Source organism: Myotis daubentonii, chromosome 3 (assembly GCF_963259705.1).
Source record: "Myotis daubentonii chromosome 3, mMyoDau2.1, whole genome shotgun sequence".
Taxonomy (NCBI): Eukaryota; Metazoa; Chordata; class Mammalia; order Chiroptera; family Vespertilionidae; genus Myotis; species Myotis daubentonii.
In genome coordinates, this window is record NC_081842.1 from 214,487,223 (window position 1) to 214,508,816 (window position 21,594).

The window sequence follows — 21,594 nt, forward strand, 5'->3', positions numbered from 1 at the left end:
CTGCTTCCAGAGTCTGTGCTGTTTGTCACCACTAGGCTCTGTCCATGACTATAAAAGCAGGAGGCGAAGTTTTCTTAAAATCATACATTCTTTGAAGAATGGTGATTAGGGTACTAATGCTGAAGCTAAAAGAAAAGTCATGTGACTTTTTGATTAAATAGAGATTAGGAACAGAAACTAATATAATCAGAATAGTCAGCAAAGTAGAATAAAATAACTTGCCCTGGCCGATGTAACTGTTTGTCGGAGCAGCGTCCCATAAGGTGGGTTCGATTCCCGGTCAGGGCAAGTTTGGGAGGCAATTGATAGCTGTTTCTCTCTCTCTCAATTTCTCTTTCTCTCTCAAATTAATTTTTTTAAAAGCTTATCTTTTTAAAAAATAATTAACTTCGGATGTTGAAGGAGAAAGGACCTCAGTGGAATCTTTCCTCCCCGTTTCCTGCTCTAGTCTGTCCACTGTTTGGGGCTGCCTGTTCACAGCAATTCAAGTTCCGGTTCTCCTCACCTCTAAGTAGGCCGACAAGGTCATGTAGATCTTTTCCCCACAGGGTGTCACTCGGTTGAGAAGGAGGGAGTTATGGAGGGAGCTGTCCCACACGGCCTCAAAACGGTAGAAGGTCCTAAGGTCAGAAAGGCAAGAGAGAGTCATCCGAAAGCACTGAAGCCACCTTGGTCCAGGTACTGTCCCTGTCAGTAACATCACAGAACCTATGCCACGCAGCTCTCAGTTTACTGAAATCTAACAGTAGAGTGGAACCTTTACTCCTGGGAGGAAAGGGCAGGATTCCTCCTCTTGTCCCCGCCCACCATCAAGTTAGCAATGCTATTTTTTATTTTTTAGTTTTTAGAGTCTGCTTTTCCTCTGCCTAAAACAAAAACAGTGAGATCAACCAAAGGGATTAAAATGAAAGAATGAGTGAGTATGAACAGAAAGTAAAAGAAGAAAGAAAGACTAAGTATGATCATCTGTTAATCGAGAGCAGGAAGCAAATACTCAGTAATCTGTGGGCTGCAGCCCACTTCTGCTGGCCTCACAGATGTCACAAATGAATCTGGGAGAATTGCTGGAGGAAACAGTATAGAACGCCTTGCTTCACATAAAAGGACAAGAGGTTGTTCTTAGCTGATGTGTCAGTAATATGATTTTTAACACCTGAGGTAGCCAACTACTATGTGTCAGTTTAAAAAAACCCAAACTCACTCACTTGAAAGTCAATCTTACATTTAATAACTAGAAGTTTGATTTAATTTCCTTCACTATTGAACCAGGATTTTTTCTATTCCAAAAGAGAAAACAAACAGATAAGATAAGCAGCCCTGACAGGAGAAAGAGAAAAGCTTAAAAATAAACAAAATATTTCTCACAGACTCAGCTACCCAAGTAGCTAAATGGGCCTCTACCACCACACAGGACAAAAACAAAGAAAAAAGTGAACGATTATGCAAAGCTACACACAGAGCAGCAAACTTTTCAAGCTTCTGACAGCGAGAAGACAAAGAAGACAAAAACAAAACCTGAGGTTCTCTATGAAGTGAGGGGAGTAACATTCTATTTTGCAATGTAGGAGGGGAACCTTGTGGGCATAAGAATAAAACAGACAGGTTTATAAATGGAATAGAAAATAATGAAAGACTCTACACAGCATTTAGGAAGCCATATGTGGAAGTGCACACACATCAGAAAGCCCTGGGCACAACAGGAGGACAGTCTTTCTCTATGCCAGGTTTGCTTAGGTTTGGGTGGGGAACACACAAAATTAAAATAGCAGTCAAAGCAACAGAAGACACAAAGCATTCTGATAAACTAGAATCTCTATGTGCAAAAAAGCAAACAGAAAATACCTAGGAATATCCTTATCAAGAAAGAGTCTGAAAAAACATAGGAAAAGCTTTCGTTAGTGCAGCAAAAGAAAAAAATGGGAAAGAAAAGATAGAAAAGCAGAAGAGAAGAAATATATAAAAAAGACAAATTTGCTGTTTAGCAAAGTGAATTCAAGAGGACAGTTAACAGAGAACTCCATGGGACACAATTTATACTAGTAGAGGGGTTACAATGATATGGGTCCTTCTGCCAGACATTCAATTACAGAAAATGCTGGGCAGAGGAGGGAATGTGGAGACCACCTTCATTAACAACCCTTTCGGAGGTGACTGAGTATTGGAATGGTAGGAAGTTGCTGTGGGAAACAAGTTGCCGGGGTCCAACCCCAGCGGGTCCAGGGGTCCCCAAAGGTGTGGACGGAGTCGGCGAAGAAGGAACGATACAGAGATAGCGTTCAGTTGATCATCATAGCCGGGTTCGCTTGTCAGGGTCTCCAGCCAGGTTCTGTACAGGTACTCCAGTCAGGTTCAGTGTCCAGGTTCCAGTCAGGTTCTCCTGCCAATCTCTGTAGTCAGGTTCAGTCCAGGATCCCTTGCCATGTTCTCCCGCTAGGCAGATCTCTAGGCTCCGAGGCCAGTCCCTCTCCAGGATCCTCCAGCATGCTCTCTCCAGTGAAGTTCTTCTGTCTCTAGAGAATGTTCTGTGTAGGTTCTGTGCCTAGGCTCTGTCTCTCTTGGTCCTGTCTTCCAAGCCCTGTGTCCTTAGTTCTGTGTTCTGAGTTCTGTGTGTTTCTGTCTTGTTACAACTGTATTTATACCAGTTGATTCAATCCTATCAATCTCTATTACAAAGGTTAGGGCGTTTCTTATCTCCATTCCAGGGAGAAAAGATTATGTAGTTTAAGCATGATTGTTCGTAGTTAAAGGGATTAGTTACCCGCCTGGCACTTAGTTGAGGGGTTTTATTCCCTCCCTAACTTCAGGGGAAAATCCCTACCTGGGGATTCAACCTTTCTCGGAGAGGTGACCTTGGTTAAAACACAGCGCCAAGAAGGTAAGCAAACATATTAAGAACCGTATGCCATATATGCCAGGTCCCTTGAAACAGCAAGGATGGACCGGCTCCCGGCAAATTCCCCCTTTTTTATTTTTTAAAAGCAAGCATTAAAAAGAAAAACCTGAAACGCTCTCTTGTATCCATTTTAAGAGTAGGATTGGCGCTTTCTGCTATTACCTGAGTCCTGATCTATCACCCCAGGGAGAGCTTGCCAATCCTGCACTTTCCCAGGGTGGAAAGGCTGCAGTGGGGTTAAGGATAAGGCTCCTTGGGCCTACTTTCTCCCATGCCTCTACATTTACCTTTCCGGCACCTTTCCTTCTTCAGAAAAGCATGGACGTATTTCTTGTAGAAAATGTTCTGTCTGACTGGGAGTAACCTTAATTCCTCTGCTAACAAGCATATATGTTAAAAGATCAATACGGAGTCTTTTTTCTTTAGACTCAGTATGGCACATCTTCTTAATCTAAAGATCAATACAGAGTCTTCTTTCTTTGGACTCAGTATGGAACATCTTCTCAATCTAAGAATCAATACAGAGTCTTCTTTCTTTGGACTCAGTATGGCACATCTTCTCAATCTAAGTTCTGTACTATCCACCTTCTTACCCTACTTATCCTCTATAGGGGGGTCTGTAGCACCCTGGTGGAGTCCTATCCGTCCCGAGTGTGGGGTTCTCAATGGGGGGGGGCTTACCTAAGGGAATCCTGTTCCAGGGGTTCCCAAAGGTGTGGACGGATTCGGCGAAGGCTATCCACCCTCTTCCTACGGTGGAGTCTGATCCGTCCCGAGTGTGGGGGTTCTCAATGGGGGAGGGGGGCTTACCTAGGGGAATCCTGTTCCAGGGGTTCCCAAAGGTGTGGACGGAGTCGGCGAAGACTATCCACCTTCTTCCTACGGTGGAGTCCTATCCGTCCCGAGTGCGGGGCGCTTACCTAGGGGTCCCTGTTCGGGCGCCATATGCCGGGGTCCAACCCCAGCAGGTCCAGGGGTTCCCCAAAGGTGTGGACGGAGTCGGCGAAGACTATCCACCCTCTTCCTATGGTGGAGTCCTATCCGTCCCGATAATGGGGCTTACCTAGGGGAATCCTGTTCCAGGGGTTCCCAAAGGTGTGGACGGAGTCGGCGAAGACTATCCACCCTCTTCCTAAGGTGGAGTCCTATCCAGCCCGAGAATGGGGTTTACCTAGGGGTCCCTGTTCGGGCGCCAGATGCCGGGGTCCAACCCCAGCGGGTCCAGGGGTCCCCAAAGGTGTGGACGGAGTCGGCGAAGAAGGAACGATACAGAGATAGCGTTCAGTTGATCATCATAGCCGGGTTCGCTTGTCAGGGTCTCCAGCCAGGTTCTGTACAGGTACTCCAGTCAGGTTCAGTGTCCAGGTTCCAGTCAGGTTCTCCTGCCAATCTCTGTAGTCAGGTTCAGTCCAGGATCCCTTGCCATGTTCTCCCGCTAGGCAGATCTCTAGGCTCCGAGGCCAGTCCCTCTCCAGGATCCTCCAGCATGCTCTCTCCAGTGAAGTTCTTCTGTCTCTAGAGAATGTTCTGTGTAGGTTCTGTGCCTAGGCTCTGTCTCTCTTGGTCCTGTCTTCCAAGCCCTGTGTCCTTAGTTCTGTGTTCTGAGTTCTGTGTGTTTCTGTCTTGTTACAACTGTATTTATACCAGTTGATTCAATCCTATCAATCTCTATTACAAAGGTTAGGGCGTTTCTTATCTCCATTCCAGGGAGAAAAGATTATGTAGTTTAAGCATGATTGTTCGTAGTTAAAGGGATTAGTTACCCGCCTGGCACTTAGTTAAGGGGTTTTATTCCCTCCCTAACTTCAGGGGAAAATCCCTACCTGGGGATTCAACCTTTCTCGGAGAGGTGACCTTGGTTAAAACACAGCGCCAAGAAGGTGAGCAAACATATTAAGAACCGTATGCCATATATGCCAGGTCCCTTGAAACAGCAAGGATGGACCGGCTCCCGGCAACAAGTCAATTATGTAACATAAATGTAGGACTTGGAAGGAAAGGAGCCATGGCCTTTGTGAGTCACACTCTGCTACCAATATGTCAGAAAAGCGCTTTAACGTGCACACATAATACACCCAAATTGGAGTTCTGTAAGTGCAACTGTAAACATTAAATAGAATAGAAGCTCTCTGAACCAAACTCCATTTAGTAACTCACTGCATTGACTTACATCCTCCATGTCCCTAAAGTATAAAGACTGATGTCCATTTCTCACTGACCATTTGAAACTAGAGCTCTCTCATATATATTCCAACCACCTGCTCCAGAGAGGTGAGCTGCAAGCTTATCAAGTGTCGGTAATATCTGGTCCCAAACCTATTTATGTAGCTGCATTAATAAAATCATCTAATTTAATAAACTAATAGGCAAATCAATAAGACATTAGGACAAAGAGAACTTCTGTTCATTGTAAATCAAAACTAAGTATAAAAACTCGGTGGATTGTTTTGATAATGGTGAGTAGTGTAAAAAAACAGTTGTTAAATTAAGTGCGGGTGAGATCAATATGAAAGAAAGGGGAAATGATAAAATTGTAATGCTAAATGATAAAAAGTTTGAAAGATATGGCACTTATAATTTCCTCAGAGGCTTCTAGTTCTTGCTCCACCAAAGCAAAAGTCACAGATGATGAATTTTTTGATGGATATGGTTTTGCAAGAAAGACAACCAGACATCCAATAAATGAAAAGGCCTTGGCTTTATAGCAAGTGCTTGACAAATCAATGTACATTTATGTAGTTTAAATTAAAACAAAATGTTTAAAGTGTGTATCTTTTCATTATTCTTGACTTCAGTCAACTTTTTAAGCTTCTATTGTGAAAGGTAAGATGCTTCGGACAAAACCAAATTCGTCTCCTACAGCAACTGACTTGCTGCTGGGCCCTGTCTTCTCCACAGCCCCTGCCAGCGACTCTTACGGGCAAAAGGCAGAGGCTCGTTTCTTTTTTCTCCTTCCTATGCAAAACTACAGCACAAGGAAACAATGGGGAAAAATTAATTCTGGCCCAAACTTTTAATCCTGTTTTTTCCCTATTGTCTTATTTTTCTCTCCCTCTTCTCAGCATAGCTGTGAGCAAGTTTTCCAGGAACACACAAACACAGAGAAATCCTCTGCTTATTTTGGGGGAGTAGGGTGGGTAGGGGATGAAATGAGGATTTTCAAGTGAGGAGAGAATTAGTTTCTTCATCTACATAGAAGTCACTAATGAGTGAAGACTCTAATGGGGTACCAATCAGTCCCACGGGGTGACTCATCGCACTCCGTAGGTGCCCCACCTGCTGGAGCTGTGGGAAGACTTCAGGTACTTGGCAGAGATGATATTTAGGGAGAGGATGGCGTCAACCGCAGCTTCATCCACCTCAGCCTTATTCCTAATCCGCCCTAAAAGAAATAAAGACACCAGAGCATGTGAATATTTTAAAAAGAAAGCATCTCTTCTGTTTTATGTAATAATATTCCACATAAAAATCAATTTGAAAAAGCTGGACAACCACTGTCCCAGACAAGAGAGAATAATCTTCCTTCCAGGGTTTCTTAATCTCGTCCAAAGACACAGAAGGGGAGGGTCTATGACTAGAATTCAAAATGTCCATGAACTTGACAAGGAAAAAAAATTTATTTTCATGAGCCTCTAACTGAAATTTGGCATTTTCTTCCATTATGAAGGGAGGGGACAAACCACAGGAGAATCAGCAGTACTATGAATTCATCCCAGCAGAGACCACAGATGTTTTCATATCACACGAATGTAAAATATCTAGATATGCATCACTGCTTTGAAATAGAAATTCAACCTGCTGCTTATTTAATGTACCAATAAAGAAGAGCTTAGGTTACACATTTGTTTAGTAGTTTAACAATTGTATTTCAATATTATATAGTTCCCCTTGTAATCCCAAGTACTTTCTACATTTAAAAACCTAATTCTGAGACTTCACTACTGCCAATGGGTTTAAGGCAACAGAAGGCTCAGAACCCCTGCCACATATTCTGAAGTTTATACTATTTAGCCAGTTTTCCCCTCATTACACCTTAATTTCTCTACTCTGCCTATGGGTGCTAGCCATTTGCATATTACACATATTCCAGACTATCTTACTTAAAATGTTTCTTTGTGTGGAAAACAGAACAAAACCCCTCTAATCGCTCTGGAACTTACTCCAATCCTCTCCCACAAAGCTAACCCCGTCCTCTCGGGTCCTTGTGTTGTGAACTCTCTTAGCACAGTCTGTTCTCAATTTGGCACTTATTTATCAAACTGCTTTGTACATTTATATGTTGTCTCGTCAAGTGAAGGGCAAGGTCACAACGAGCAGACTTCTAACACAGAACGATTCCATGGTACCCGAGTAAAATAATGGCTGAATCATGTATCCCCGATGGTGGAGCTGAGAGAATGAGTAGCTTCAGGGTCAAGGCCTCTGCATTCTCCATGGGCCACATGCTCTTGTCCAGTCTCCCACATAGTCAGTCCCAGTGCCCAGCAGAACCATGTGATCTCCACAAAGCCTGGCTCTGTCCTCAGGCAATGGAATGTACTCACCTACCACCAGCTCACGAACATCTTTCCAATGGAGCTCGCTTCCCTTCTCATGGACGATGGTCATTGTGATCCTTCGTTGGATGCCCTAGAGAATGGAGCAGGGCTGTGATTTAGCTGGGACAAACTATTATTTCCTCCTGTTTCTGGTTTTCTGGATTGTTTGGTGTGTCAGAGGGCAGGAAGGAGAGGTGTGAAGAAAGAATGGAAATGTTATCCACACTGTTATTCTAAATAATGGGGCATAGGTCAGGGACCCAGGAAGAGTCAGGTTCTGATATGGCTTTAAAAATAGATGCTTAGTGCCGGGAGCCGGTCCATCCTTGCTGTTTCAAGGGACCTGGCATATATGGCATACGGTTCTTAATATGTTTGCTCACCTTCTTGGCGCTGTGTTTTAACCAAAGTCACCTCTCCGAGAAAGGTTGAATCCCCAGGTAGGGATTTTCCCCTGAAGTTAGGGAGGGAATAAAACCCCTCAACTAAGTGCCAGGCGGGTAACTAATCCCTTTAACTACGAACAATCATGCTTAAACTACATAATCTTTACTCCCTGGAATGGAGATAAGAAACGCCCTAACCTTTGTAATAGAGATTGATAGGATTGAATCAACTGGTATAAATACAGTTGTAACAAGACAGAAACACTCAGAACTTAGAACAGAATCAAGAAGACAGAACCTACACGGAGCCTAGAGACAGAAGAACTTTGCTGGAGAGAGCATGCCGGAGGATCCTGGAGAAGGACTGGCCTCAGAGCCTAGAGACAGAGCCTAGCGGGAGAACATGGCAAGGGATCCTGGACTGAACCTGACTATAGAACATGGCAAGAGAACCTGACCAGGACTTGGCCACAGAACCTGGCTGGAGATCCGAAGCAGAGCCTCTCTGGAGATCAAGACCAGAACTTGGCTGGAGATCCTGGCTAGGCTGCTGATCAACTGAACACTGTCTCCGTGTCATTCCTTCTTCGCCGACTCCGTCCACACCTTTGGGGACCCCTGGACCTGCTGGGGTTGGACCCCGGCATATGGCGCCCGAACAGGGACCCCTAGGTAAGCGCCCCGCACTCGGGACGGATAGGACTCCACCGTAGGAAGAGGGTGGATAGTCTTCGCCGACTCCGTCCACACCTTTGGGAATCCCTGGAACAGGATTCCCTTAGGTAAGCCCCCCCCCCCTTGAAAACCCCCACACTCGGGACGGATAGGACTCCACCAGGGTGCTACAGACCCCCCTATAGAGGATAAATAGGATAAGAAGGTGGATAGTACAGAACTTAGATTGAGAAGATGTGCCATACTGAGTCTAAAGAAAAAAGACTCTGTATTGATCTTTAGATTAAGAAGATGTGCCATACTGAGTCTAAAGAAAAAAGACTCCGTATTGATCTTTTAACATATATGCTTGTTAGCAGAGGAATTAAGGTCACTCCCAGTCAGACAGAACATTTTATACAAGAAATACGTCCATGCTTTTCTGAGGAAGGAAAGGTGCCGGAAAGGTAAATGTAGAGGCATGGGAGAAGGTAGGCCCAAGGAGCCTTATCCTTAACCCCACTGCAGCCTTTCCACCCCGGGAAAGTGCAGGATTGGCAAGCTCTCCCTGGGGTGATAGATCAGGACTCAGGTAATAGCAGAAAGCGCCAATCCTACTCTTAAAATGGATATAAGAGAGCATTTGAGGTTTTTCTTTTTAATGCTTGCTTTTAAAAAATAAAAAAGGGGGAATTTGCCGGGAGCCGGTCCATCCTTGCTGTTTCAAGGGACCTGGCATATATGGCATACGGTTCTTAATATGTTTGCTCACCTTCTTGGCGCTGTGTTTTAACCAAAGTCACCTCTCCGAGAAAGGTTGAATCCCCAGGTAGGGATTTTCCCCTGAAGTTAGGGAGGGAATAAAACCCCTCAACTAAGTGCCAGGCGGGTAATTAATCCCTTTAACTAGGAACAATCATGCTTAAACTACATAATCTTTACTCCCTGGAATGGAGATAAGAAACGCCCTAACCTTTGTAATAGAGATTGATAGGATTGAATCAACTGGTATAAATACAGTTGTAACAAGACAGAAACACTCAGAACTTAGAACAGAATCAAGAAGACAGAACCTACACGGAGCCTAGAGACAGAAGAACTTTGCTGGAGAGAGCATGCCGGAGGATCCTGGAGAAGGACTGGCCTCAGAGCCTAGAGACAGAGCCTAGCGGGAGAACATGGCAAGGGATCCTGGACTGAACCTGACTACAGAGATTGGCAGGAGAACCTGACTGGAACCTGGACACTGAACCTGACTGGAGAACCTGGACAGAACCTGGCTGGAGAACCTATCGAGGGAACATGGCTACAGAACTTCCCTGGAGATCCAAAGCAGAACCTCTCTGGAGATCGAGACCAGAACTTGGCTGGAGATCCTGGCTGGAGATCCTGGCTAGGCTGCTGATCAACTGAACGCTGCCTCTGTGTCCTTCCTTCTTCGCCTACTCCGTCCACGCCTTTGGGGACCCCTGGACCAGCTGGGGTTGGACCCCGGCAGCTTAGACCTAGCCAGTTTGGCTCAGTGGTTGTCTCTCTCTTTTAAAAAAATATACTTTTATTGATTTCAGAGAGGAAGAGAGAGCAACATCAATGATGACAAAGAATCATCGATCAATTGCCTCCTGCATGCCCCCTACTGGCATGTGCTCTTGACCGAAATCAAACTTGGGACCTTTTAGTCCGCAGGACAATGCTCTATCCACTGAGCCAAACCAGCTAGGGCAATGATTCTCTCTCATCACTGATGTTTCTATCTCTCTTGCCCTCTCTCTTCCTCTCTGAAATCAATAAAAATAAATATATATATTAAAAAAAAGAATGAATGCTTAGAATGTATGTCCCAAAGTATGAGACTCCCAGCTCCTCTGCCCACAGGTGTCAACCTACATTTCACGGCCAGATTTTTCGCTCACTGAAACCTTTATCCTCTATCTCCATTAAGATCTTTTGGCTGTGAAAGCAGTTTCCAAACATCACAAAATGAAAATTGTATAAAATGACATTGAAGCTGCATGAATTATAGTAATTGAATGAAACAAAATCTTTTACCAAAATAGCACTTCTCTAATATATTTATTTATTTACTAAAGGCCTGGTGCACGAATTTGTGCACAGGTGGGGTCCAGCTGGCCCGCCTGATCGGGGCCAATTGAGCCAGGTCAGCCGGAGGGAGGGGATGTGGGAGGTTGGCAGGCCAGCCTGCCCCTGATCGGGGTGGGGGAGGCCAATTGGTAGCAGGGATGGCATGGGGAGAGGCTGCAGGCAGTTGGTGGGCTGGCCCCACCCCCTGGCAGAACTCCTGGTCAAGGGAAGAATTTGCATATTAGCCTTTTATTATATAGGACTAGGGGCCCGGTGCACGAAATTCGTGCACTGGGTGTGTGTGTGGGGGGGAGTGTCCCTCAGCCCAGCCTGCCCCCTCTCACATACTGGGAGCCCTCAGGCGTTGACCCCCATCACCCTCCAATTGCAGGATAGGCCCCTTGCCCAGGCCTGACGCCTCTGACAGAGGTGTCAGGCCTGGGCAGGGGACCCTCATTTCCCCCCATCACTGGTTCTGCCCCCAGCCCAGGCCTGATGCCTCTGGCCCAAGCATCAGGCCTGGGCAGGGGACCCCCAGACCCCTCCGATAGCTGGCTCTGCCCCTTGCCCAGGCCTGATGCCTCGGCCAGAGGCGTAGACCCCCATCACCCTCCGATCGCCTGATCGGCCCCTTGCCCAGGCCTGACGCCTCCGCCAGAGGTGTCAGGCTTGGACAGGGGACCCCCATCTCCCCCCGATCACTGGCTCTGGCCCCCGCCCAGGCCTGAGGCCTCTGGCCCAGGAATCATGCCTGGGCAGGGGACCCCCATCTCCCTCTGATCGCTTGCTCCACCCCCCGCCCAAGCCTGATGCCTCTGACCCAGGCTTCAGGCCTGGGCAAGGGGACCATCATATCCCCCCAATCCCCGGCTCAGCCCCCCGCCCAGGCCTGATGCCTCGGCCAGAGGAGTTGACCCTCATCACCCTCCGATCACCAATCACCGGATCGGCCCCTTGACCAGGCCTGAGGCCTCCGGCAGAGGTGTCAGGCCTGGGCAGGGGACCCCCAGCTCCCCGCGGTTGCAGGCTGCGCCCCTGCCCAGGCCTAATGCCTCTGGCTGAGGCGTCCGGCTCGGGCAGCGGGGACCTGCAGCTGCAGCGGCCCCGCGATCGGGGGCTCCACTTTAGCCCCAGGCAAGGGACCCCTAGCTCCCGGGACTGCCAGCTTCGACCGTGTCCAGCTCCCATCGCTGGCTCCACCCCTACTTCCTGTATCACTGGCCAGGGCGGCAAAGGCGCCTGATTCTTTGCCCTGCCCCCCAGCTCTTAGCTCCCCCCTGGGTTTCCGATCACTGTCAGTGGCAGGGGGCTTCTTCCTGCTTTCCCTTTCGCCTCCCTGCATTGTGGCTACATATGCAAATTAACCGCCATCTTGTTGGCAGTTAACTGCCAATCTTAGTTGGCAGTTAACTGGCAGTTAACTGCCAATCATAGTTGGCAGTTAATTTGCATATAGCCCTGATTAGCCAATGAAAAGGGTATCGTCGTACGCCAATTACCATTTTTCTCTTTTATTAGTGTAGACTAGAGGCCCGATGCATGAAGATACATGCAAGAATGGGCCTTTCTTCCCCTGGCTGCCAGCACCGCCTTTGCTCCGGCCAGAGCCGCCTTTCTGCCTTCCCACGCTGCCCAGAGGCCCCGAGCAGCTGGGGTGGTGCGGAACACCTGCATAATCACCATGGTAATGATGCAAGTGTCCCGCTCCGCCTCTGGCTGCTCGGCACCTGTGTACGCAAATTAACCCATCACCTTTGTTAGGTTAATTTGCATACTCACTCCTGATTGGCTGGTGGGTGTCACGAAGGTATGGTCAATTTGCATCTTTCTCTTTTATCAGTGTAGATTATTTTTTAAAAATATATATATTTTTTAATTTATTTCAGAGAGTAAGGGAGAGGGAGAGAGAGACAGAAACATCTATGATGAGAAAGAATCACTCATCAGCTGCCTCCTGCACACCCCCTACTGGGGATCAAGCCTGCAACCCAGGCATGTGCCCTTGATTGGAAACAAACCTGGGACCTATCAGTCCACAGGCCGACACTCTATCCACTGAGTCAAACTGGCTAGGGCTGTATAATATATTTATATGTAAAAGCAAGAGTATATATAAGCCAAAGTCTGAGGAAGAAATTAAAAACAAGCATATTAAAAAGAAAAATAAAAAGAACAGGACAATGTCCCACTACCTCCACATCCCTTAGAAATGGAGAGGAAAAGCAGAAAATCAGAGTTATGGTTCTTATTCTAAACTTTTGTGTGTATGTGTGTGTTTCCTCCTAGGTCTCTTTTGCTCCCTCATTAGTACCTGGTGAAGCAAAAATGTCCCTTGGCAGGGCAAGCCTGCTGTATGGTCCACCACAGCTGGGATATACCTGTAACAACAGAAATGCAAGGGAAAGAGTGAGACAGCCGCTCAAGCTGACTAGTGGTACTTCACCACAGGTCTTCCCTGGCTGCTGTCCCCCACTGGTTTTTGCTTTTCTAAACTCCGATCCATGTTTTTTTTCACCATTCAGGCATTTAATCACACGGTCATTCACATCCAGTAAACGTTTCCACATGTCTATATCTCTTCATCTTTACTAGACTTAAGTGCTCACAAGACAGTAATGTCTTTTGGCTCCATCCCAGTCCCTTGCATAACAGATACCCATAAATAATGCATACTACAATAGGGAGTACAAGGAGAGAGGAGATCATTTAGATTCTACATCATGTTACAAGAATCAGAAAGAAATTAACTTAGTAGAAAGCATGACTGTAACTACCTCTCCCTCATAATGCAAGCCATAATCACATGATGGATCTGTCCATAGGAAGTCACATTCCTTAAAGCGATGTCTCTACTGACAACTACACACAGGATCGACAGCTGCAGACCTCACACATAGTGGGAACTCAGTAATTGTTTCATAGAGATGAGCGTGATGGTGGTGGTACTTAGCATTATACACAGAGGTCATCAGGATAACATTCATCCCCTACCCTCTACATTAGCTAACACAGCCCCTTGCCTCTATTTCAGGAGGGGGATCTTTTTTGTGTGTTTTTCCAAGAGCATTTTAGAGAAAACGATAACTGATACATTTACCACTTGCTCTAATACCGCTCATACAGAGAAAGTAGGCCGATGCTGATCATTTTGATCTAGGACCATGGTCCTCAACTGGGGGTGTTTTGGTCCCCCAGGGATGTTTGGCAATGTGGTACTGGCATATAGTGGATAGAAGCCAGGGTTGTGGCTAAATATCCTACAACACACAGGAAAGCCCCTGACACCAGAGAATTAACTGGCCCCAAATAGTGGCACGGTTGAGAAATCCTGGTTTAGGGAAATACCATCCCCCACCTTCTCACTGAGATTATTAATGCAAGTCTTGACCATATTATGAGCAAAATGCTTCTTTCTTTGCTGCTGATAAAACTCACTACGTAGGTTGTCTTCCCTCCTAACAAAATGGCAGGCGCCATGATCTTCCTGTTGCTAATCAGAAGGTAAATTATTACACTAAGTAGTCATTTCTTTGACAAACGTTTGATTCAAAGAATAATAGCAAGACCACTAACATTCAATTCAAAACTGGAATTTGAAAGTGACAATGAATCATGAATAAGAATAGAGGCTCAAAATTATATTTTCTAATTTTGAAAAACTTGACCTTATTTAAAAGTTTAGAAAGTTGGACTTACTCTCCTGTAGGCTCCAATTCACTGATCTCAAACCAAACCAGAAGATCATACTTGCTCATGCTCTGGCCAAGGCTGGTTTTGCTCATGGTGTTTAACTTGGTGGCTGGAACTTTTAAAAAAGTTTTAGAAAAAGTCAAAATCTGATCCAAGTCTACTTAGTAAAGTATAAGCTTCTCTAATGTCAGACTTCAAGGACACGCTTGGGAAAGGCAACAAGAGTCAGGGGACAGATTCCAATGCGGGAGACCCAGAGAAACGCCAACATCAACTATGTCAGGACCTCTAAATTCAGAGAACAAGGAAAGGGAGAGTCAGTATCTTTCTCCCTTTCAACAAATTATCCAACGATAAGAAAACAAGTTTCCTCCGGGCTGGCCGTTCAGTGGTAAAACATTGGCCCTCAGACTGAAGGGTCAAAGGTTAGATTCTCCGTCAAGGGCATGTACCTTGGTTTTAGGTTTAATCCCTGCCCCAGTAGGGGCATGAGTAGGAGGCAACCAATTGATGTTTCTCTCTCACAAAGACGCTTGCACTTTGTGGCATGCAGAGCAGTAGCATCACGGGAGACAGACCTATCCTCCAACGCAGTGGTTCCTGAACCTCCCTGCCCATAAGAGTCACCTGGGGTTCTCAAAGATGCAGAGCCCAGGCACCTCAGGCCAATTAAACCACAATCTCTTGGGGTGGGACCCAGTCCTCTGAGAGGTTTGAAATTCCTCAGATGATTCCAATGTACAGACAAGTTTGGGAAGCACTGGTCTGATCTCTAAACAGGATTCTGTAAATCTCTTGTTACACATTTTCTTCAGATATAAATTCCATATTCTTAACTGTACTGATTAAATACATTAACCAAAACCCAGTATTTCTAAGAATTTTAGATTCTACATAATGGGCATTTTGAAACACTGTGTAGAAAGAAACTCTAAACTCTGGCAATACAAAGAGGGTCCTCTGCTCAGAACATGGGAACACTGGAGTGAGAGTCCAGTGACTGGGGATCGAATCATTGCCCAACCACTAAAGAGCCATGTAGCTTTGGCTGAGTCACTTAATCTCTATGAGTCTGTCTCCTCTTCTATAAAATGTAGATCATAATATTTCGCCTGCTATCTCAGAAAGGTATTATGAGGATCCACGACAATGTATCTTAAGAGGCTTTCTGAGTAACACAGTGCTATTCATACGTGTAGCCTGTCAGCATTGCCCACTCCGCTGACTCCCATATGAGTTGGTAACACTAGTCAAGAGGAAAATAGGGTTAATGATTCTGACAGTCATCTAAGGGTCAGGAAGCAAAACCAGAAGCATTAAAAACCAAAACCAAAAACATGTACTAGTAAAAATCTTTAAAAATACTATTGCAAAGACACCAAACAAACAAATATAAGGAGCCCTCACCCCCAGGGTGGAGTGAAAGAGGCACAAGTAGACAGGGTGCTTCCTGAAATCTCTCTAAGCAAATGTGACAGGATCTCGTGAATGAGCTCAACTCTGCAGTCAGTTCAAGTAGCAGAGAGGTCTGTGTTTCACACAGAAAGCCAGGCTCTGGGACAAGCCCCTGAGGTTTTACATCTAAGGCAGAGCTAATTTACCTACTAACCATCTCATTTAGGTACCCTCTCGCTCTGGCAGCTGGGAACTGGCAGAAAGAGAAAAGGCGGCGGGGGGTCCGCCCCATCCTGGAAGGTGGCAGCAGCGGAGGATGCAAGCACACTGGCGTGCTCAGAAAATGTGTCCAACGCATGCACATTCACATAGCCAGACACGAGAAATCGAATCAGCTCAATCTTTCTCTCATGGTCTGAAGGCAGGATGGAGATGAGGAGGATAGAAGTGGAAAATGAGCACAGGGAGGGGTGGGAATGTGGGCAGTGAGGAAAAGAATGAAAATAAACAAAGAAAAATCAAAACATGATAAATGAACATGCAGGATAAATTTAGTATGCAAAACAACGCCCAGCCCCTTGACAGTTACAGGGAGTTACATACAAAGCAGAGAGATTTGGAAACAGGGAGCTTATGAAAATTAACAAGACCAGAGAACTGGCAGGAATGGAGTCCTATTGTTTCTTACTGCTTATTTTAAGTCAGGAGCCAAGAATTCCAGTTCTGGCTAGATACAAGAATGTGTAAGGATACATAGAAAAGGAGCAGGAATTTGAATATGATTTTTGTTGGAGGAGTCATTCAGAGTAAGAGATGTATTCACATACAGAACATCATGCGAAGCACACAGCTAGAGCTCACCTGGCTTGGAGAGTGGCATGGGCGGAGGGAAGAATCGTCGAGATGGCTGAGGAGGACTGTGAAGGAAGGAAGACCAAGTTCTTAAGATAAAAAGAGTATCATGGAGCTAATAATGGCATGTTTAAGTCCCCTCTAGACACAGATGGTTTGTACTTTCAACTCCAGCATAGTATCAGATACCAGACATAACTCCAGAGTATAACTGAGGCTAAGACATTTTAATAAAAGTCCCCTTCTAAGTCTTAGCTAATAAATGAAGTAGGAAAGTTGTTCTGTTAACACTGACACTCTGCCATCATCCCAAAGTCCCCACCGTTGCTCTCCCCACCAATTTTGATGTCTCCACTTAGAACTTATGCTTCATAAAGTTCTGGGCCTTTAGGAGAAATTATACACAATTTCATGGAATAGCCCTGTCACTTCAACTTTCCGTCCCATTCAAAGTCTCTTCCTACAAAAAGATGGTACTCAAGGCCACCTGGCAAAATTCAATGTGCTCTACCTACAACTAGTGATTAGGTGGCGAAGAAAAAAAGGTGGTGACGTTTCCAAAGAGAAAACATCGAGTAACATAAAACTGTTATTTAGTTATCTTAATCCCTCAAAAGATTTCCTCCTTTCCAGCAAGTGACAATAACAACGATAATAATATCAACAAAAATATTTGCTCATCTGGCCCAAACCTGTTAAGATCCTGTCCTTGCAGGTGAAGTGGGTGCTGTTGATAATGCCCGAAGACTTCAAATACTATAGGCTTGGTTTTGATATATTCCACAAATGATTCAGTGACCTCCACTGCAATCTAGTAAGGAAAAAAGCCAAATTAGATTAAGGAAAGATTTATTATAATTCGAGGCATTTTTGCTGCAATCAGAACTTGAGCACTTTTGAGCTGGGTATGTGCTGGGTATTTTACTCTGCACGCCGCCCACAAGATAAGCTAGGGGCTCCTCTCTGCTTTTCATTCTGGGGTAACTTTACTGAGCTTCAGGCATTTGAGACCCTCCACCATCTGCCTGAACCGATCTCTGCCCCCGGCTGCTCTCCATATACTTGTTTCCACTTAATCAAACTCACCCACTCTCTCCTCTGTTTCGCCCTTAGATGGCCCAGGCTGCAGTCCTGCCTGCAAGGCCTTTCACACCTCCATACCTCTAAGTCATTCCTAGACTTCAAGGCTCAGCTCAAACAGTAACAACAATAAGGGAAACAGGGCTGTTCACCAGGTGCCAGGTACAATGCCAAGTCTGACCCACCTTTCCTTATTTATACTATATTCTCCAAGAAGTGCCCTCACCTCCTTTCCATACCCAACCATCCACCCCCAACAAAAAAAGTAGCTCAAAGTATCATGGAAATAACTTCCCCTTCTCGCGACTCCCACTGCATTTCATAAATATCTTTCTAATGTCTCTAGATCTTGTTACTTAAATAAGCATTTATTTCCCTATCGGAATTGTGAGCTCTTCAGGAATAGATAATCTGTGATTCACCTGTGCATTCCCCAGGGAGCCAGGCACAGTCCTTGTGCACAGTAGCCAATGATTATTGCATACATGCAGGCTCATATTTATACAATTAAACATAAAAAAGAAAAGTGTTTTGTGTTTGCTTGTTCCACTTCTGGAGCTGTCGTTTCCCCTCGTACTTCAGAGAGTAGATATGTCAACCAGGGAATGAGAGACTGTCTCATGTAGTAGTGAAGACCCTGGAGCCGGAGCAACATTTCTGTGCCTTCAAACCCCGCCTCCACCTCTTCCTAGCTTTGCAACCTGGGTGAGTGGCTTTAACTGCTCTGTGCCTCAGTTATCACAGCTGTAACATGGGGATTACGACCAACTATGGCATAAATGTGAGGATTAGATGAATTGAGACATGAAAAAGCACTCTTAACAGAAACTGACACAAAATAAGCTCTCGAGGAATGTTGGCTATAGTGATGAGGATGATGCCTTGTGAATAGAGTTATAGTGAATCTTCCTAGAGGAGATGGAAGGTCTATTTTCTTACTCCACTTATGAAAGAGCTGTAAGGGACATTAATGGATCATCATAGTATCATTTGCAAGGAAGACAATCTGAATCTTAGTTACAAAGGTATTGAATAGTTTTTATCTTACTTGCAACTGAACAATATAAGTACCTTACAGTTTAAAGGACAATAAATATATTAACTTTAACAAAACTCATACTAAAATGCTTACTTTCCTATGAAGGAAACACTAAAAACAACTCACTACATTCCAAGTGATGGAAAATTTTATTGGCAGATGAACCTGGACAGGACTCGCAGGGCCCTCGGTAACTCACAGGCCAGCTGCTCTGTCCTGGAGGATGAGCTCACTGCTCTGGCCACTCCCTCCATTGTCTATTCTCCCACAGATTCCCTCGCACAGCCGCTCTGAGAAAGCCCAAGGGAGCCCACACATGACTGCCTCACACCAGCCACTTCAAGGTACCACAAACCCGCAATACGTCTGGCAAAACAGTCCATGTCACTTACATTCTGCACATGATAAAAGCCCAGAGGACTTCCTCTGCCGTTATTTTTGAGGGGTTCAGTGGAGAATGCTTCATCATGGCGATGCAAAAAGCTTAATGGGAAAATAAGGAGGAGAATGTTTCATTAAATGGTTTCATCAGGATCTATGTGGTAACAGCTCAACTTGGATGGTATGGAAACTGCCTACTTAAGCAGAGTTTTTAATTGAGCAAGTTATTTACATATCCTTGTCAAAACATTTTCCTTATCACTCAGACAGTATTTTACATTTTATTTCAAAAATGATTAAAAATTACCTGACCCTGATCACTTAGCTATGTGGACGTATATGCATTATTAAATTGTTTTGTGTAGACTAGATTTGGCAGGTTCAAGCTTCTACAAGGTAGTACTACAGCCTGTGGATGGCGTACTTGACTAGGAGTCTCTCTCAGACCAGCTATGAGTAGATGCAAATGCCACCTCTTGCAAAGAGTCTATCCTGACTCATGGAAATAGTTCTGTGTCCCCACAGCACTAGGAATGTATTTTCTCAATAGTGATGATTTCACTGTTTGTAATAATGTATTTATATGCCTGTCTCCCCAAAAGACAGTTAGTGTCTCCCACAGGGCTTGAGATATATAAGATACTCCTGAAATATTTGTTGAATCAGTGGGCTGTGTTTATTTGTTCTCACAAATAGTGAGGTTTTATTGTTCTCTTTCCCTATTATAAGTCTGAAATAAAAATCGAAGAATTAAAGCATCCTCAATACAAGGATTTAGTGCCAAATAGAAATATGCATCAAAAGGACATCCCACATCGCTCTAGCAGGTTTGGTTCAGAGGACAGAGAGTCGACCCGTGGACTGAAGGGTTCGAGGTTCAATTCCGGTCAAGGGCACAAACCTCGGTTGCAGGCTCGATCCCCGGCCTTGGTGGGGGCTCATGTGGGAGGCAACCAGTCGATGTGTCTCTTTCACATTGGTATTTCTCTATCTTGTGTCATCCCTTCCACTCTCTCTAAAAATCAATGGAAAAATATCCTTGGGTGAGGATTAAAGAAAAAAGAACACCTCACACTCTCCCAAGAAAAAAGGGAAAAAGAATGCTTTGAATAGGGGGTAGAGAGAGGAGGACAAGGAATTCCTTGCCTTCCACATTAGTTCACTGAGCCTGAGGACTGTACATGGTACCCACCAGAGGTAGGTGATCTCTGATATGTACTCGTCCAATGCTCTGCTTGGAGCAGGTGCAGCCATGGGTGACAGGTGAAGTCTACAGCTGTGTCTTCCCTATGCAGGCCAAGTGAGAATTTATAGAAACCCAAAAAGGATCTGCGTCTTCTCTCAACATGAGTCAACCTGCCCTTTCCCCCCGAGCTAATGCCAGGGCACATGCTGCTCTTTTTAGTAGGTTTTAGGACAAAAGTCAACATACCACTGTCATTCAGACATCAGTTAACCAAATAGGTTTTTTCCATAAAATACATCAGTTGCTTAACTAGAATAGTGAAAGTTCAAAAAAACTGATTCACCTAGGCAACTCCATCCCACTCCAAATTTAAGGCTCTTAGTGCAAATATGTTAAATGGGCAAAACCAATACCAGATGAATAATATTTTAACGATTATTAGTGGCTGACTATGTAGTAACCACATTTAATTCAGGACTTTGATAAACGCGATGTAAAAGCAATGCTTTATAAGTGCATCAGGACCCCTGGGAAGGCCACATAATGAGGATCGGGATGGTAGACTCTGAGGTGGCCTTTTGGTGGCACCAGTGGCAAACTGGGCTTCATTCTCGTGTGGCCCTTCCACATACTGCAAAGATACACTGATGCTTAGAGGTATTAAAACTTAAGATTCTCAAAAAAAGCGTTTTCCTAGGGACGTCGTGAGAAGAGAGCACCTAGAATATAGAGTCAAGAGGGTTACAGGATAGAAAAAGCTTATAAGTGGAAGAGAAATGAAACCTGTCACATCATCTCTACATACTACCTTTTTTTTTTTCAAGTGATGTAAAATATTACTGTTCATTATGTTATTTAAATTTTCGTTTCCCCAAGTATTATTAGGCATAATTGGTGACTAAATAATTCATTGCTTTAAGGGGGAGGGGGAGGAAGGGAGGGACAGAGGAAGAGAGAGAGGGAGGGAGGGAGAGAAAGGAGAGAGGGAAAAATTAAAGTGAGAGAGACACATTTATTGATTGCCTTCCACATGCACCCCAACCATGGGCAGGGATCGAACCTGCAACCCAGATATGTGCCCTTGACCAGGAAGAGAACCTGTGACTCTCTGGTCCACAGGCCAACACTCTAACCACTGAGTGAAGTGGGCCAGGGTCAGATTTGTTTATTAATACAACATTTCAGCATGAAGGGCATTAAAAAGACTAATAAATAGGTGTGTCTGGACCAGACCCTATATTCCTAGCAGAGCGCGATGGTCCACAATAGAACCTTTTAGCAGGAGGCATGGCCACACCCCTCCCCACAATGTACTCTGTTTCCTTCCAGTGTAGGTTTCTGGTTCTACTCCCATCTTGCGGGAAGAAAGCATTTTATTTCAGAGACTGGTAGTCGTCACTTCTCAGGAGTGTTCGGCT

At 45.0% G+C, this 21,594-nt stretch overlaps 1 protein-coding gene and 1 long non-coding RNA gene across 11 annotated transcripts in view; one reads left to right on the forward strand and one right to left on the reverse strand.

Annotated features, from left to right (window-relative positions):
* Positions 1–21,594, forward strand: part of LOC132231709 (uncharacterized) — a 319,045-nt gene that overhangs the window by 19,726 nt on the left and 277,725 nt on the right. The window lies entirely within an intron of this gene.
* The window catches only part of KIF1B (kinesin family member 1B), a 137,585-nt gene that overhangs the window by 14,988 nt on the left and 101,003 nt on the right, over positions 1–21,594 (reverse strand). For all 10 annotated transcript variants that reach the window (XM_059691303.1, XM_059691305.1, XM_059691300.1 and 7 more), the window contains 8 exons: positions 19,002–19,092; positions 17,183–17,301; positions 16,500–16,555; positions 14,250–14,358; positions 12,865–12,931; positions 7,438–7,522; positions 6,170–6,275; positions 506–620 (listed from right to left, as the gene is read on the reverse strand). In XM_059691303.1, coding sequence (XP_059547286.1) covers positions 506–620; positions 6,170–6,275; positions 7,438–7,522; positions 12,865–12,931; positions 14,250–14,358; positions 16,500–16,555; positions 17,183–17,301; positions 19,002–19,092 — 748 coding nt within the window. The remainder of the gene's footprint in view (positions 1–505; positions 621–6,169; positions 6,276–7,437; positions 7,523–12,864; positions 12,932–14,249; positions 14,359–16,499; positions 16,556–17,182; positions 17,302–19,001; positions 19,093–21,594) is intronic.